Source organism: Leptodactylus fuscus, chromosome 1 (assembly GCF_031893055.1).
Source record: "Leptodactylus fuscus isolate aLepFus1 chromosome 1, aLepFus1.hap2, whole genome shotgun sequence".
NCBI classification, from domain to species: Eukaryota; Metazoa; Chordata; class Amphibia; order Anura; family Leptodactylidae; genus Leptodactylus; species Leptodactylus fuscus.
This window is the reverse complement of record NC_134265.1, coordinates 342,337,324-342,354,163: the sequence shown is the minus strand read 5'-3', so window position 1 is coordinate 342,354,163 and position 16,840 is coordinate 342,337,324. Positions and strand designations below refer to the sequence as shown.

Below are 16,840 nucleotides of genomic sequence, written 5' to 3'. Positions count from 1 at the left end.
TCCTACCTTTAGATGTGGTCTCCATCGCGCCGTTCCTTAGAAATAGCGGTACTTACCGGTATGCTAATGAGGTCTCGGCAGCAATGGGGGCGTCCTTCTTCTTCATCTGCCTCCTCCCCTTGTCTGTCTTCTTTCTTCGTCATGTCTGACGCCTGCGCAGTCGGCTGTGACAGCGAGACCCTGTTAGAGCTGACTGCGCATGCCGGCCGGCGGCCGTATTTCCAAGGCTGCAATTGCGCGCATGCGCAGTACACATCTCACATCTTCGCCGAACAGAGTGTACTGCGCATGCTCAGTAAAGTCCGTACAGCCCTCCGACGCCTGGATGAGCTCACTCGCGCGTCGGAGGGCTGTATGGACCTTACTGAGCATGTGCAGTGTACTCTGTTCGGCGAAGACGTGAAGAGTGTACTATGCATGCGCACAATTGCAGCCTTGGAAATATGGCCGCCGACTGCGCAGGCGTCAGACATGACGAAGAAAGAAGACAGACAAGGGGAGGAGGCAGATGAAGAAGAAGGACACCCCCATTGCTGCCGAGACCTCATTAGCATACCGGTAAGTACCGGTATTTCTAAGGAACGGCGCGACGGAGACCACATCTAAAGGTAGGAGACGAATAGCCTTTCTTAAGGCTATTCCGACGTGGTAATTAGAAAAAAAGTTGCTTTAATGGTAGAATCCCTTTAAATTATGGGAAGAATATGCAAATCTGTCTCCCATGATGTTAATATAGGGAGACAGTGCCTCAGTCATGCAGCCCACTAGGGGGCACTCCCTTTAACATCATGCCCGACCTTACCAGAGGCCTTTGCTGCAATGATGTGGGATTTTACCTAGTCAGTCTCTCAGCCGAGGACAACTGTTTCGATCTGTTTGGATCTCTTCAGCCTGGCGTAGAGAAGACTAACCTGGTAGAGGTGAGAAGCTTCTAGACCAGGTTAAGGGGATATTGTCACTCCTTAGGGAGAGACCACCATATAGGTGTGTAGAGACATGAAGATAGTGTGTGGTTTCTCACCACGGTTTACATTTTGGCCCAGCATTCCTAGGTGGCGCTGCGTCCTTCCATTGACCCCCTTCTCCATGATCCATGATGAATTCTACCCCATATCCCGTTCATAGGTCTGTGGTTACTGTGGATGAAGCTACTTTGTTGTGACTTTCATTTTACTGCATTTATATCCCCACTTTGAGCAAATCTGGCTTTCATTTGTTGGTCCAATCAGAAATCCTGAAGAAGGATCTACATATCAAGGAAGATCTACGGCTCTTCCTGAGACTTTTCTAGTATCACCAAAGAAATTCATAAATTTACTAAATGCCCCACGGAGTTAACAGGAACTCTAGGGTTTCTTTGCTGAAAGGTTTCATTTGTTTCTCTTTATTTTTTTCTGTATGGTAATTTATGGCGACCTTAATTTTATATGTGGAGACATTGCAATTTAGAATATTCTACGTATGCGTCGCTTCTTTGATACACTGACCTTTGTGAACTGTTGATCAAAGAGTTGTTTTGCCTCTTCCCATCGTAGGAGTTGCAATGTAACACTGCACGTGAAGGTCAAGTTTCCGTAGAGTGCGACTCGCTGTGCCTGGAAATGAGGAAAAAAGCTGTAGAGGTAAATTCTTTGTTACGGGAGCCGCCTGTGTTTGCTTAGCTGCATACGTCCTTAGACTTGTGGAATTAAAGCATTATCCCAAGATACAATCTTTTTTACATTTCCACGGGGTAGACGACAAAGGTCTGATCGGTGGGGATCTCAACACCGATCGCGAATACAGGGGTCCTGTGCATCCAACGTGAATGGAGTAGTGGATGAGCAATACATACTGAAGCTCCATTCTCCTTAAGATAACCAAGAACAGAGCTCCGATATCTCCTGCAATCCTATAGATTGCCAGAGAGCATGCTCAACCAGTGCTTCAGAGCAATAAATTTTCCTTTAAAGAGGACCTTTCACCATCTTCATCAATTCTAGTTCTTAGCATCTTATAATAGTCGCCGCTCCACTTATTCTAGCACAGTTGGAATTTTCTCTCTAGCCCCCACCATTCCTGAGCAACAAGCACACAGGTAGTTTTGATGCCTGATGTGTTATATAAGCTCTGTAATGTCAGATGGGCGGTGTCAGGCAGGGGGTGTGACTCAGAGCTCCAATCAGAGGCAGCCAGTGCCAGTGCTGATGCCTGACACTGTAGAGCCTAAGGGTGAATTCACACTGAGTAAACGCTAGCTTATTCTGAACGTAAAACACGTTCAGAATAAGCGGCGTCTAAAGCAGCTCCATTCATTTCTATGGGAGCGGGGATACGAGCGCTCCCCATAGAAATGAATGGGCTGCTTCTTTCACTCCGTGCAGTCCCATTGAAGTGAATGGGGAGTGCCGGCGTGTACGCTCCGGCATGAGCAGAGCTTGCCGTATACGCCGGCACTCCCCATTCACTTCAATGGGACTGCACGGAGTGAAAGAAGCAGCCCATTCATTTCTATGGGGAGCGCTCGTATCCCCGCTCCCATAGAAATGAATGGAGCTGCTTTAGACGCCGCTTATTCTGAACGTGTTTTACGTTCAGAATAAGCTAGCGTTTACTCAGTGTGAATTCACCCTAAATCGCATATAAAGTACCATAACTGAAAGCATCGATTGCTCAGGGATAATGGGGGCTAGGAAAAAAATTCCAACTCTGCCAGAATCAGTGGAGCAGCCAACTATTAAATGATGTATCTGGACTAGACATGTTGGAAGTGGTAGAAGGTCTTCTTAAAAGGAATTTCTCCCTTTAGGTACTTATCCAATGTCACTGGGAATCTGACTGCTATCAGGAGAGAGGGAGACCACAGGCTTGGCTGCTGCTTCATTCAGTCCCATACAAGTGCATGTGTGGCCACCACTCCATTTACCTGAAGCATTTAGGGGAACTTAAAGGATAGGGAGTAACTTGCTTAGGGTTTTGGAGTCTTGCTGTGGCCTTTCCTGCCATTCCATTCAAACTGGGGTGCAAAACACTCCAAGTTTTTGCAATTGGTGCGGGGACCTAAAAGTCAGAGTTCAGTTTCATACTGTAGAGAGTTCAATTGTAAAACAACTTCTCTTCCACGGTTGGTTTGTGAAAGATGTCATTCACGTCTTCATTGCCTAACACTACAACCTGGTCTATTGATAAGGAGCAATTCTATTGTTTGGTGCAGCTTTACAAGTATTAGCATTGCTTGCAGGTGTCCATAAGAAGTGAAATTGTTGTAAATTTCAATTTCATCAAGATTGCCTACCCCCAACCTAGACTATGTCAGACCATTCTCATTGTGGCTGCTAACTGCAGGGATCCCTAAGATCCTCAGCGTGAATGGGCCACTGCTGTAGTGAGGATCTGTACCCCAACGCACCCCATTTACTTCATGCATGTTGCACAGGTTTTGCACAGTTGTCACCTAGCCATGTATATGTTCTCCCAGTATAGATAGCGATGCACCAGCAGCGTACGTGAGCTTTCAATGATCAGCTTCTTCATATATTCCAGGCTCTCATATGCAGCGCTGGTGTCTTATTTTAAGTTCTTTTAGCAAGAATGCAACACATGTCATGAATTATTCCTCGATTATTAATATTGACAGATGAAAGAGGAAGAAGAAAAGGCAGCAAACGAAGAAGAGAAGCGCCGACAACAGGTACTGTCAACTACAAAGCCAAATCTTGGATCACATTTGGCGCCTCAGACTAGAATTGTGTCTGTGGTTGTAACAACCAATATACTGTGACTGTAAACTTCGTTTAGGGGGGGTTGGCACTTCTGTCTTTATTTTTCCAAATCTGCTGGAAAGAGTCGCTCGCTAGTACAATGTGTTCAGCAGCTATGTGCCATGTCCTGGGCGTTGGCATGTGACCAACAATTGACGCTACGGGCACGTGCCATTGACCTGATGGAGCCGCCACTGCCACAGATGGATAGATAGGGGCCTATAGATGCGTCATTATGTAAGGCTACGACTTGATTTTGCACAAAAGCAGCTTTTTATGTTGCAGATTTTGCAGCCCAAAGCCAGGAGTGGACTGAGCAGAAAGGAGACGTATAAGAACTTCTTTTGTCTTTCCCATTTCTATTGTAGACCATCTTGGCTTGGCAGCTGCTTCTGCAATGTGGGGCCTTAGTATAGGAAATAGGAGTTCATTGAGACATGTCATGTGAATAGAAGAAAGCAAAGAACAAGATGAACATGCTAGAACCCCAACTTTAAGGTTGAGGCCCCACATTGCAGCTTTTTTTTGTTGCAGATTTTGCTGCAGTTTTTTGAGCCAAGGCCAAGAATGGCTACAGAAGGAATCAGAAATATATAGAACGTTCTTATACTACTATATCTTAAACTAGAGCAATATCTGCAACAAAAAAAGCTGCATTTCCGCAACGTGGGGCCTCAACCTAAGGCTGGATTTACATGTTCCCTGTTCTGATCCTGTAAGTCCAGACCCGCCGATAGATCTGGATCTGCAGCCGTAATACGGTCCTTATAACGTGCATGTATTATGGCCTTACGTGATTTTATAGAGATGTCCATATAGTGAAGAGAGCAGCTACAAGACTTGTACAGCCGCAACATATTACTCATAAAGAAGTGACATTACTAAATGTTCAAAGATACAGATGATATTCCTCCTTCCAAGTGTGGATTAAGCCGTAGAACATGATTGTATTCGAAACAGGTGTCTGGTGTATGAGGAATGCAGCGCCAAATGCAAGCACACTTCTATGGACTAAATCATCACTTGTAGGATGTGTGGAATTGATGATCTGACATCCCCAGTGTTACATCTGGTAGAAGCCATTCTTCCTCTTCATTTTCATCATCTGCAGACAAAATACCACGAATTGTCCCTTTATAGATTATAGAAAACCAAATGTTGTGTAACAGAAAAAATATTACCCCCGAGTCGTTTGCTTTATTATTAATGTCAGGGGATCTCTAGGCGTTGTATGGCGTGTAACCTCCAGCCCTATACAGTGCGGTAGATTTTGTATCTTGTATTCTCTCTCCGGAGCCTTCACAAAGCCTGCGGGATGTGCATTGGATAAGACTATGTAGTATCACGTGAACTGGTGATTGAATTCCCAAGAGTAAATAGGTAACATATTATATATCTAATTCATTATATAATATAGTAAAAAATAATCATTTTATTTTGAAATAGGAGTTGGCAACTTTTTTCCGACTCCACCCAAAACTGGCCCCAACTTCGATTCCACAGACCTGCTGTCAAAATACAACACTATTGGGATTTTATAAGGTCTTGTGCTTGCTCTACTATAGGGCCTAAAGCAGGGGTGGGCAATTAATTTTCCCATGGGGCCACATGAGAAATAGTAACGGTTCTAGAGGGCCATGTGCGTCACGACAAATTTAGCTCCACCCACTTCTCCACTGACTCCGCCCGTACCCAATAATTTTCCATGTGCCCCACAAAATAAATAATAATCCTCCTACAGTCACCCTAACATTATACACCCCCACATTATAACGCTTCCCTCCAAATGTCCCACAGTATTGTCCCTCTCCTGGTGCCCCAGTATAAACCAGCAGAAACTAGAGGGGACACGAAACTCGGGCCTCCAGCTACCCCCCATGGTTTAATCTCCTCCTCCAGCTGCCCCAGTTTAATGTCACCCTCCATCTGCCCCCTAGTTTAATGTCCCCCCTCCATGTGCATTCAGTGTAACTGCCACCCTACATCTGCCCCTAGTCCCCCCTCTTGCTCACACATGCTGTCTCTTCTCTCTATCATCCAGCAGCCTCCATTGCCGGCAGCTTGTAGAGAGCACACAATCCTGTGTGGCTCCGCCCACTAACGAGTCATAGCCTATCCTAGTGATAGGCTGTGATGACATCATCACAGGTCCTTGAAAAAACTTACACTAGCTATGCGGGCCGGACAGAAGTAGTCAGAGGGCCGGATGTGGCCCGCGGGCCGGACATTGCCCAGGTCTGGCCTAAAGGATGCTAAATTTGAGTTGCTTTTTAGGTGCAAATGATGTTACTGTTTTTGAGCCAATGGGTTTTCAGAGGCAGCAGGTTATACTTCAGTCACACTTGCGCCCGGTGTCTGGTGTGCATTTCCATCTTCAGCCCCGGGGAAACTGGACAGGGAACGGAAACCAAGCGGTCAGCTTTAAAACCCAATCACTTGAATGGGTTTGTAAAGGTGACTGGCCTGTCCACGGGGAAACCTTTTTTTTTAGCCAGACACAAAGTCGGACATGTCCAGCTAAAAAAAAAAAAACGATTTCCCCGCAGACAGGTCGCTGGTGAACACCAGTGGTCACCTTTACAAACCCATTCAAGTGATTGAGTTTTAAAGCTGACCGCCGGGTTTCCGTCCCCTGTCCAGTTTCGCCGGGGCTGAAGACGGAAACCCGGCAGGATGCGCACACTGGATATCAAGCGCAAGCGTGAACACCCCCTTATCAGTCTCTAGGTAACCTTTGCTGCATCTTTATTCCTTTCATGGTTTTTCCCTTTAAGACGAGCTCTTTTTTGGCCCCCAGTCACACTCCTGGCACCCTTAACGAACAACCAGAATGGGAGCAGCTCTGCATTGTGTCTCATGGGGGTTGGTCCGGAGCACGGACATATAGGACATATAGATAGGGGTTGCCAAGAAGAGAGAGCCCTGTTATAGGATTGTATCAGATTAATGCATTGCTCCTAGTCGCAGAGAAGAAGGAATTCATAGAATCTGTGTTTTGTTCTGTTCATAGGCTGAATTGGAAGCTTTCGAGAATCGCCTGAAAGGAAAGAAGAGGAAGAACAGGAAGAAAGAAGAAGTGGAAATCCAGCCGTCTGTATGGCAGAAATACAGGAATTATATACTAATGCCTGTGTGTGGTGTCGCTCTGGCTGTGTTCACACTGTACCTCACTCAGATCAATATATGACAAGTTGTAAGGGAGATTTCTGTCTTTCTATGGGGACGACTGTACTATACTATGCTGTCTACACGAACACTTGCACAATGTAATATAACATGTATAGGAATTGTATATTGAACAACAGCTATAGGAGATATCCGGCCCATATACAATATATACATATTACCCCCTATATACCTGGCAGATGATCCCGGACAGATTTTCTCCCTTATCTTTTTTGCATTCATTGTCTGGCAGTCATCTCAGAAAAGGCGCATGAATACGTTTCTATCTCATGTGAAAGTTTCAATCTATATAAATTACGTGAAATCTTCTTCTGTTCGTTCTTGTTCTGGCCATATAATATGTCAGCGATGGGTTCACGTGGGCCACCAGTGCCCGTTATTTTTGGCCCGATTTGCTTTGGCTCTAGCTTGTTTATTGCTTCTTTATGTATTTCTAGAACATTTAGTTGTAGAGTAATATGCAAATAAGCTTGACAAATAAATGAGCTAATTTGCATACTGTTTCCCATGAAGGTTTTTCTGTAAATAAGTGTCCATATACTGCTGAGTCTCTTCAATGAGAGCCAGTATATCCCCCTCCCCCACTGCCCGAGTTTAGTTATATTATGACAAGAAATGATATTTAGAGACTGTATTGCCTAGTGTTTAGCATGCATTCACATATTTAAGTAGCATCAATATTCAGAGGTGACTGGTTAACTCCAATATGACACAGTCTCTAGATCACATGCACAAGGGTAACAAGGCTGTGGCGTCGGTAGACCTAGCTCTTATTTATTCATAGCCTGAATCTAACTCCTTTATATATGGCTGACAGCCATAGCCAGTCAGAAGCTGTAATTCACAAAAGTCTAGAGACGTAAGTATATAATAAGCTACCGTATATACTCGAGTATAAGCCGACCCGAATATAAGCCGAGGCCCCTAATTTTACCATAATAACTGGGAAAACTTATTGACTCGAATATAAGCCGAGGGGGGGAAATGCAGCAGCTACTGGAAAATTTCAAAAATTAAAATGGTCGAAGGGGAGGGGGTGTTTTGGTTGTCTATCTGCCCCTTCCCTGAGCTTGAGGACTGGTTTTTTTCCCCCACTTGGAATTTTTTTTTTTTTGCTTGACTCAAGTATAAGCTGAGTGGGGCTTTTTCAGCACAAAAACTGTACTGAAAAATTCAGCTTATACTCGAGTATTTACGGTATATATCTAATTAAGATAATACAATATCAATAATATGTTTAAAGGGGTTTCTAACATTGGTGCCCTTTCCCTAGGATAAGCCATCAAATATTAGATCTGTAGGGGTCTGACACCCAAGACCCCAACAGATCAGGGCTCGTTCACATCTGCGCCGGGGTCTCCGTTCTGCAGGTTTCCGTTTCCTGTCCGAAACTGAGCAGGAAACAGAAACCTGCCGGCATTTTTCAAACCCATTCAACCCGTGAGCGCTGATGAGCATTTTGGACTGTCGGCGGCGAAACTGGACATGCAGGACTTTGTGTCCGGTTTAAAAAAAATGGTTTCACCACTGAGAGCCCAAAACACTCACCGGCGATCACGGTCTGACAGGTTTCCGTCTTCTGCAGGCAAAAGATGGAAAACTGAGAACGGAGACCGAACGCTGGCGTGAACCTAGCGTCACCGGTACTCAGACAGCGTGGCTTTAGGTATTGTTCACATACTGTCGTAGTGGCCAGTGTAGGTACTGCAGCCCTGCCCCATTGAACATTATATAGGGGTCTTCTTACTTTGATGCTATATATAGGCCTATGATTTTGAGCCACAATACCAGACAGAATCCCTTCAAGGCCTATCTTAATCGGAGGACTCTCTTGTGTTTTCCTTCTCTTCATAGATGGACTCTTGTATACGGTTATCCGGCACATTAGTACTGACGCATGATAACATTGGGAAGGAGAGTTGCCAAAAATAAATCCAGTGTTAGTATCACAGTCACATGACATTTCATGTCCTTACAGAGTACACAATGTGACACCGGCCTGTATTACAAGAGCTCAGGTGATTTCACTTAGAATCGTACCCACGTTTATGTGATATTGGCACATCGTATGATAATGGGGTGGCCTTACTAGTACCCCACTGTGTACCCCACTACTACAATCATACCCCGTACACTTTATAATGGGATCGTCAGATGGGTGGGACACGCATATGAACATAGGAATGTGGAATATGTTTTCGGACAATCATATGGAAGCAAAACATTGTTGTGTCACCATGGTCTGCGTTTGAGACATCGTCTATCTATCTATCTATCTATCTATCTATCTCCTATCTATCTATCTCCTATCTATCTATCTATCTATCTATCTATCAATCAATCATCTATCTATTTATCTATCTCCTATCTATCTATTTATCTATCTATCTATCATCTATCTATCATCTATCTATTATCTATCTATCATCTCTCTATCTATCTATCTATCTATCTATCTCCTATCTATTTATCTATCTATCTATCTATCTATCTATCATCTAGCTATCTCTCTCTCCTATCTATCTATCTATCTATCTATCTATCTATCTCCTATCTATCTAACTATCTATCTATCTAACTATCTATCTATCTATCTATCTCCTATCTATCTATGTATCTATCTATCTCCTATCTATCTATGTATCTATCTATCTATCTATCTATCTATCTATCATCTATCTATCTATATCCTATCTATCTATCTATCTATCTATCTATCTATCTGTCTATCTATCTATATCCTATCTATCTATCTATCTATCTATCTCCTATCTATCTATCTATCTATCTATCTATCTATCTCCTATCTATCTATCTATCTATCTATCTATCTCCTATCTATCTATCTATCTATCTATCTATCTCCTATCTATCTATCATCTATCTATCTATCTATCTCCTATCTATCTATCTAGGATGCTTCTGGGTCCCAACTGTAATGGAGTCCCCTACTCATATGTTATTTATAGTACTGGTCACCTCCTATAGGACAGAGGGACCTTTTGGGGTCTGAGTGTGACATCTGCTGCATCTCCTGTACATGTCAGGGCTGATCTAGTTCTATTAGTTTAGCAGTGTAAAGCCCCAATGCTAATGTCAGGGGTGCCGTTAGTCACTGACCTGACATTTGCCATGGGTGCCACATAGGGTGCCCTCAAACCATTCTGCATAGATCAAACTTTATAAGATATAGGACTAAGATGGCAAACTGAACCTTTGCCCCGGGTGAAGGAAAGTCTAACAAATTCCTGAGTAAGTAGTTATGTAGAGGACGCACCTGGAATAACATCCTTGCAAGGAGATTACAAATACAGTAATTGTAGTGCCGCAGGACTGAGTTTTTTTTTTTATCCTGCAAGTTTTAGTTTTAGCTGCTGAACTTTCTTGAACTTTAATGTATTGGTTATTATTGTAAGAAACAATATCACGCCAGGATGTGTAACGTCGTCAGGTATGATTTGTCCCTTGTCCATTATGTTGTTACCTTGTGTATGTCGGCTGTTCTGATTTGTTTTGCAGAATATAACATTGGTGAGATAACAGAGTAGACGTTCTTTTGCAGAATCGCACATTGTTAGTGATATCTTCTTATGCAATGTGTCACGATATTGGGTGATAGGAATGGCCCAGTTTTCTGTAAACTTTCTTTCTTTGTAATAAAATCTTAGTCTCCTGTTCTATTGTGCTTGGTCTCTCTGCGAGTTACTACTGAAAGAATGCATTGTGATCAGGAACAATCCAACTTTATATTCAGCCCTGAAGGACAAGATGCCAGATAAACATTGCCAGCAATGCTTCATCAGTCTTTGCCCTGTGATGTGAATCTTATATTCATACTACAATGGGTTATTGTTACATAAACTATCCATCACTATATCAATGTCCAGGGCCACATATTTTCATTCTCCAATGATATTAGAGTGTGCAGTCTACCAAGATATTTACGCGATCACATCCAGTCTGCATGCGGACCAGCAGCTATAGTGGCATTGACACATCAGATGAAGTCCAAGCATTAGATGCCAGTATAGGGGACAAGCAGCCGGAGAAATCCATGCCTGATACCAAAACCGCCTACAGGTGTTTGGGTGGGGGGAATGGGTGTCAGCAGTCAAACTCCAGACCTTGTTACCCAGCACAGGGAGCAAAAAGGCATAGAAAGCTGTCCCTGACCCTCCAACTCCCGGTCAAACACTACCTCTTCTGACACTGCCTACTACTCTACTGCAAGCCCCTCAGCCTCCTTTGTAGAGAACTACTGCAGCATGCAGTCCGACAGTTAACATACTGTATGGTATGACTTCAAGAGGACCTTTCACCACCAGCAATTTTAGGTTCTTTGCGTTTGTTATTCCAGCACATTTGGAATTCTTTGTCTAGCCTCCACCGTTCCTGAGTAACAAGCACAGGTAGTTTTGGTGCCTGATGTGCTCTTTAAGCTCTGTAATGTAAGAAGGGCGGAGTCAGGCAGGGGGTGTGACTCAGATCTCCAATCAGAGGCAGCGAGTGTCAGAGCTCAGAATCTCACCCCTTGTCTGCTCCTGCCTGACACCGCCCTCCTGACGGTACAGAGCCTAAATAGCATATCAGGCAACAAAACGAACAGCATTATTTGCTCAGGAATGGTGGGGGCTACAGAGAGAAAATCCAACTGTGTCAGAATCAGTGGAACAGTGCCTAATAATTGATGTAAAGAGCTGGACTTGTTGGAGTTGGTGAAAGGTCCTCTTTAAACTACGATCACATTTGCGCTGGGAGTCGGTTTGCTACAGAATCCATCAGTTATCCTGGATGAAAAGGTGCTGCAAGTCTGACTGTTTTTTGCCTGGTGATGTCAGATAATAACAGATACCCAATGGACCCCATTATAGTTAGTCATGTTTCTATTGTTGTCAGTCATTGGATGGACTTTTTTTAATTGTTTAATCCATTGTTCTGGTCCTACAACAGAACAGAGGAGAACGGACTAGGTGAATGCACCGTTACTTATACAATTTGTAGTACTGCTAATACTTTACACCATCTGTATACAACTACCCAGGGACCTACTAAAGTTATAGTTTCTATCAAATATATTATTACACAATTGCACTATATAAAACTGGTACAAAAAGGAAGAATAGGTTGATATTACTGACAACCTCTTTATGATTTTTTTTCTACAAATCTTTAAATGAATTACCGTATATACTCGAGTATAAGCCGACCCGAATATAAGCCGAGGCCCCTAATTTTACCGCAAAAAACTGGGAAAACTTATTGACTCGAGTATAAGCCGAGGGGGGAAATGCAGCAGCTACTGGAAAAGTTCAAAAATTAAAATGGTCGGAGTTTTTGGGTGCAGTAGTTGCTGGGGAAGGGGAGGGGGTGTTTTGGTTGTCTGTCTGCCCCTTCCCTGAGCTTGAGGACTGTTTCCCCCCCCCCCCCCCCCCCCCCCCCCCACACACACACACACACTTGGAATTCACCCTATCTGCAGTGCTCCTATTAACCCCTTCCCAATGGAAAAGGAGCACTGCAGATACCCTATATTCAGTAGACACAGGGATACCTAATGTGTATGTGTTTCACAGTCATTTTCTACTTTTATATGTATTCTAGGGAAAGGAGGGATTTACAACTTTTATTTTTTTAGTTTTTTTAAAGCTTCTTTTTTCCCCCCACTATTTTATGGGAGATTCTATACATTGATATTGCAGCTGGTCATAGACCCCCCCCCCCCCTTAAAATAAAAAAAAAAAAAAAAATATTTTTTTTTTTTTTTTGCTGACTCGAGTATAAGCCGAGGGGGGCTTTTTCAGTACAAAAACTGTGCTGAAAAATTCGGCTTATACTCAAGTATATACTGTAGGTCTTGCTCACACGAGTCTCATCACTCATTCATAACATACCCATGAGGGCTCTCGACAAATTGTAGCAGATGCCTCTAATTTTTGAGGTTCTAGTTCCTTCACTTAAATGGGAACCTAGCTGTAATAGCATGGCACAATCACTACACAGACCCGCACCAATACGGAGTTGGCGTACTACATTGATGCCCCCTTAGGTTTTTGTTTTGACATGGTACCAACGCTACTCCAATTCGGTCCAATATTTTTAATTATCAGGAGACTCTCAGATCTGTTAACATAGTGCGGTGCTGCATAGTGTCTGCCATTGCTAAGATGCAATGCATATGGGGTGGTTTGCCCTAACGCCAGGAGGCTTAGTTTGGTAGCAGAAGTCCAGTTGGGCTGCCGGTTCGTCCCCCTTGTGCAGCGCTGCACCCAATAAAGTAGGGACTCACAATACAAAGGTAGTCATGAAGTGGCTATTGGGCTTAAACAAAGAACCTCATGTAGCTCTATAAGCATAGATCAATGTATAAGACTGGGATGTGCGCTCCACATCTTGCCACACTAATCTGATATTACTGATCTGTTCTAAGGACACGACATCAATATCTGATCGGGAATGTTCTTTGAAGAACTCGACTCAGGATGGAAGGAAATCTCCGCAGTCAGGAAATAATAGTATTTCCTTGCAATAAAAATCTAATATGTTTCAGTGTCGAAAAAGTTGTGATTTTTGCAATTCATTGCATTATTGTAGAGGCCAAGATGGTCTTATCTAATTGTTTAGTGAAAAATCAAATGACTCCTAGATAAAGGGGTCACGTGATTTGGGTATATTTGCCTTGGAAGATCGGACGACATGATACGGATTTGCAATAACAGTGGTCATTGAATCAGCAGTTATTCACACTTACTGACTCCTATAACCAGTTTGTTTTTGCTCTACTTTCCTAACATTCGATCTGTGCCAATCTTAGACTAATAAAAGCTGGTATTTATCTCCTAAATCCTCGGTATGTGAGGTGTTTAGTCTTAGGAAGGAGCCGTAGCAAATTACATTGAAACCTTCTCTGTGACTTTTTTAGGTCAATGGCAAGGCAAGTAGATGGCGTACTATGTAAAGGCTTGCTCGGAGATAATGAGCGATTCTTCCGTTATAATTAGGGAGTTGCAGCCACTTGATCCATGATTAGATTGAGATAAGATATGAAATCACAACAATCTGCAAACGGAAGTGATTCATTATTCACATACAATGACTATACGAGAGTCGGGTAATGAGAAATCGCACCTTCTCATCGCCGGAGACTTGTCAGGACATACAGAAAAGGTGATGGTAGAAACGTCAATCATAAATATTGTTTGGTGTGATAATATTGATGTGATCTTCGAAGAGGAAAATGTTTTTTTTTTTAAATCTAAATTTTTTTTGTACTGATTTATCTTTTCCCAGTTCACCATAAAGTTTTCATTTCCAAGACGACAGCCATGATCGTCCAGTGTGGCTTCTTTAGACATCTAAGGCCTTATTCACACGTCCACCAATAGCATACATGTGGCATACATGTGACCCCGAATTTTTAGAGACATACCCAGCACGTCAGTGTTGATTTGCAGACCGTATGTACGAAAAAAACACTAGAAACACGAGGGTATTTTTCGCTGATCTTGATGCATCACAGATCCATCACACCAATGAAAGTCAATGAGGAAAATAAAAGGGATGACATCCGTGTCATCCATTTTTTATGGCCCCAGAGACAAACTATAGAGAATGAAACAAAAAAAAAAATCATATCAAGCATGGACAGCACAACAACCACAAATAAGCAGGGTGTGAATAGCACAGACCTCATAAATCCTCATACATCCCAGAGTATAATGATCGGAGACTGAGGGGAGGATACAAACATAAAAAACACTGTTACTTACCTCTCCTGGGGTCCAGTGCACTCCCCGCAGGTCTCTTCAACGTTGGACCAAACGTCACCTAATCCAGTCCAGCGTTGCGACACATTATGTTGCTGTCCCAGGCCACGTGATGTCTGTGACTTCACCAAACAGATCTGAAGTCTGCTGGAGTGAAGGAGAGGTAAGTAAACGTGTGTTTTTATGTTGTCTCACCTCCCCTGGGTCTCCAATCCATATACTGTGGGGTCTAAAAAGATAGTGTCTGTGATAGTAATGATAGTATTCGTGGGGTTTGCGGGCCCGCGGCCTAAATTACTGATCCCCTCTCCTGATCACAGCCGCCTCTGCAGAATGGGAAACACAGGCAGGAGCGGGAATCGGTAAGTAAATAGGCCCCATGTTAAAAAAAAAAAATACACACATCAGGGGCCCGCCGTGTCCCCTAATGTCCCGGGCCCTGTGGCAGCAGCTACCAATGCTACCCCAGTAGTTGCGCCCCTGCAGCTACTTCATATAGTTGTATTGCATTATGACTCATAGGATCCCCAGTACATCAGTAGTAACAGACAAACATTTGCAGATTACCTTGTTCTCTAGGTCTAGTCAGAGCTAGGTATGCCATACATATAGTATACAGCGACACGCTGTTCTTTCATCACTGTTACATTTCTATAACCATCTTGCAGCTGTTTCGTTGCCCTCTACCCTGGCATGGTTGGCATGTGAATGCATTCAATTAGGAGAAGCATCTGTGGCCTTGAGAAAGAGGTCTTCTCTGAGAACGTGATTTACTTTCCTCCTGCACTTGATGATTTTCTATATTATGTAAAATAAATTCTTGGAGTTCTTTGTCTAGTCCTGGTCGGCCCTTGTCTCGCTGGCACTGAAGCTCTGACATCTGAAATGTATTTATCTAAGATGTACTGAGCACATCTCGACTCTTCACACATGGGTCAAGATGTCTGTACATAGACCATCGATTCCTAATGATATTACTCTTCATAACAGTCCAATTCCACAACACATTTATATAGCACCAACATGTTCTGCAGCGCTGTACAGGGATTCTCATCATACACTTTAGTCCTTGCCCCCAGTGGGGTTCACAAATGTATATCCTTATGTCCGACACAAGGTCATTTACCCCATCAGGATGTTTTTGTAGCATGGGAGGAAGTTGGAGAACCTGGGGAAAACCTATGCAAACACGGGAAGAACTTACAAACGTCAAGCAGACGGAGCCCTTAGTCAGACCCCAGCGCTGCAACCTGTTACCTATTCAATGACTATACTGCCTTTACAAACTCAGTTGTTGGCTGTTTAGTTTTTATATTCTACAAATAATGTCGAAAGTAAATTTAGGAGATTGCAATCCAATTCCTAAAACTCTTTTCACACTGGTGCTGTGTAGAGATGAGCGAGTAGTACTCAATCAAGTACTACTCGCTATTCGAATGGAAAAGTTCAATGCAGAACCAGCATTGATTGACCGAATGCTATACAGTCGGCCAATCAACGCTGGTTCTTCTCCTACCTTTAGAAGTCTTCTCCGTGCAGCTTCCCCGCGGCGTCTTCCGGCTCTGAATTCACTCTGCCAGGCATCGGGCCTGGGCAGAGCCGACTGCGCATGTCCGCTTGTAGTGCGCAGTCGGCTCTGCCCAGGCCTGATGCCTGGCAGAGTGAATTCAGAGCCGGAAGACGCCGCGGGAACGCTGCAAGGAGAAGACTTCTCGGAGGATCCAGCCCGACCCTCACTCGTGGACTTGGTAAGTATAATTTGATCGAACGTTGCCTACCCCTGAAACGAGCATTTTCCCCCCATAGACTATAATAGGGTTCGATATTCGATTCGAGTAGTCGAATATTGTGGGGCTACTCGAAACGAATATCGAATCTCGAACATTTTACTGTTCGCTCATCTCTAGTGCTGTGATATCAACTTGCAGGACTGATGAATAGGTTGAACAATGGATACCCCCACGGGACGCATCGCAGTTCTTCCCACAGCGCTTTAAACAGACAGTTCGCAGAGTTTTCCTTTATCTATGGGGAAAGCACTGGCATTTCCGTAGATATAATTGACATGCTGCGACTTCCAAAAAAGTGCGTCTACACCGCAGTTTTTACTGCAAAGTGGGCATGGGGTTCGCTAGAATCCCATTCACTTTG

General features: G+C 43.5%; 1 protein-coding gene across 2 annotated transcripts in view; it reads left to right on the top strand.

The window, feature by feature from the left end:
* NFXL1 (nuclear transcription factor, X-box binding like 1) overlaps window positions 1-9,416 on the top strand; it is a 74,223-nt gene extending 64,807 nt beyond the window's left edge. For both annotated transcript variants that reach the window (XM_075261528.1, XM_075261521.1), the window contains exons 21-23: window positions 1,536-1,622; window positions 3,617-3,670; window positions 6,751-9,416. In XM_075261528.1, the coding sequence (XP_075117629.1) occupies window positions 1,536-1,622; window positions 3,617-3,670; window positions 6,751-6,927 (318 nt within the window). In that variant the 3' untranslated portion in view covers window positions 6,928-9,416. The remainder of the gene's footprint in view (window positions 1-1,535; window positions 1,623-3,616; window positions 3,671-6,750) is intronic.
* The last annotated feature ends 7,424 nt before the right edge of the window (window positions 9,417-16,840 follow it).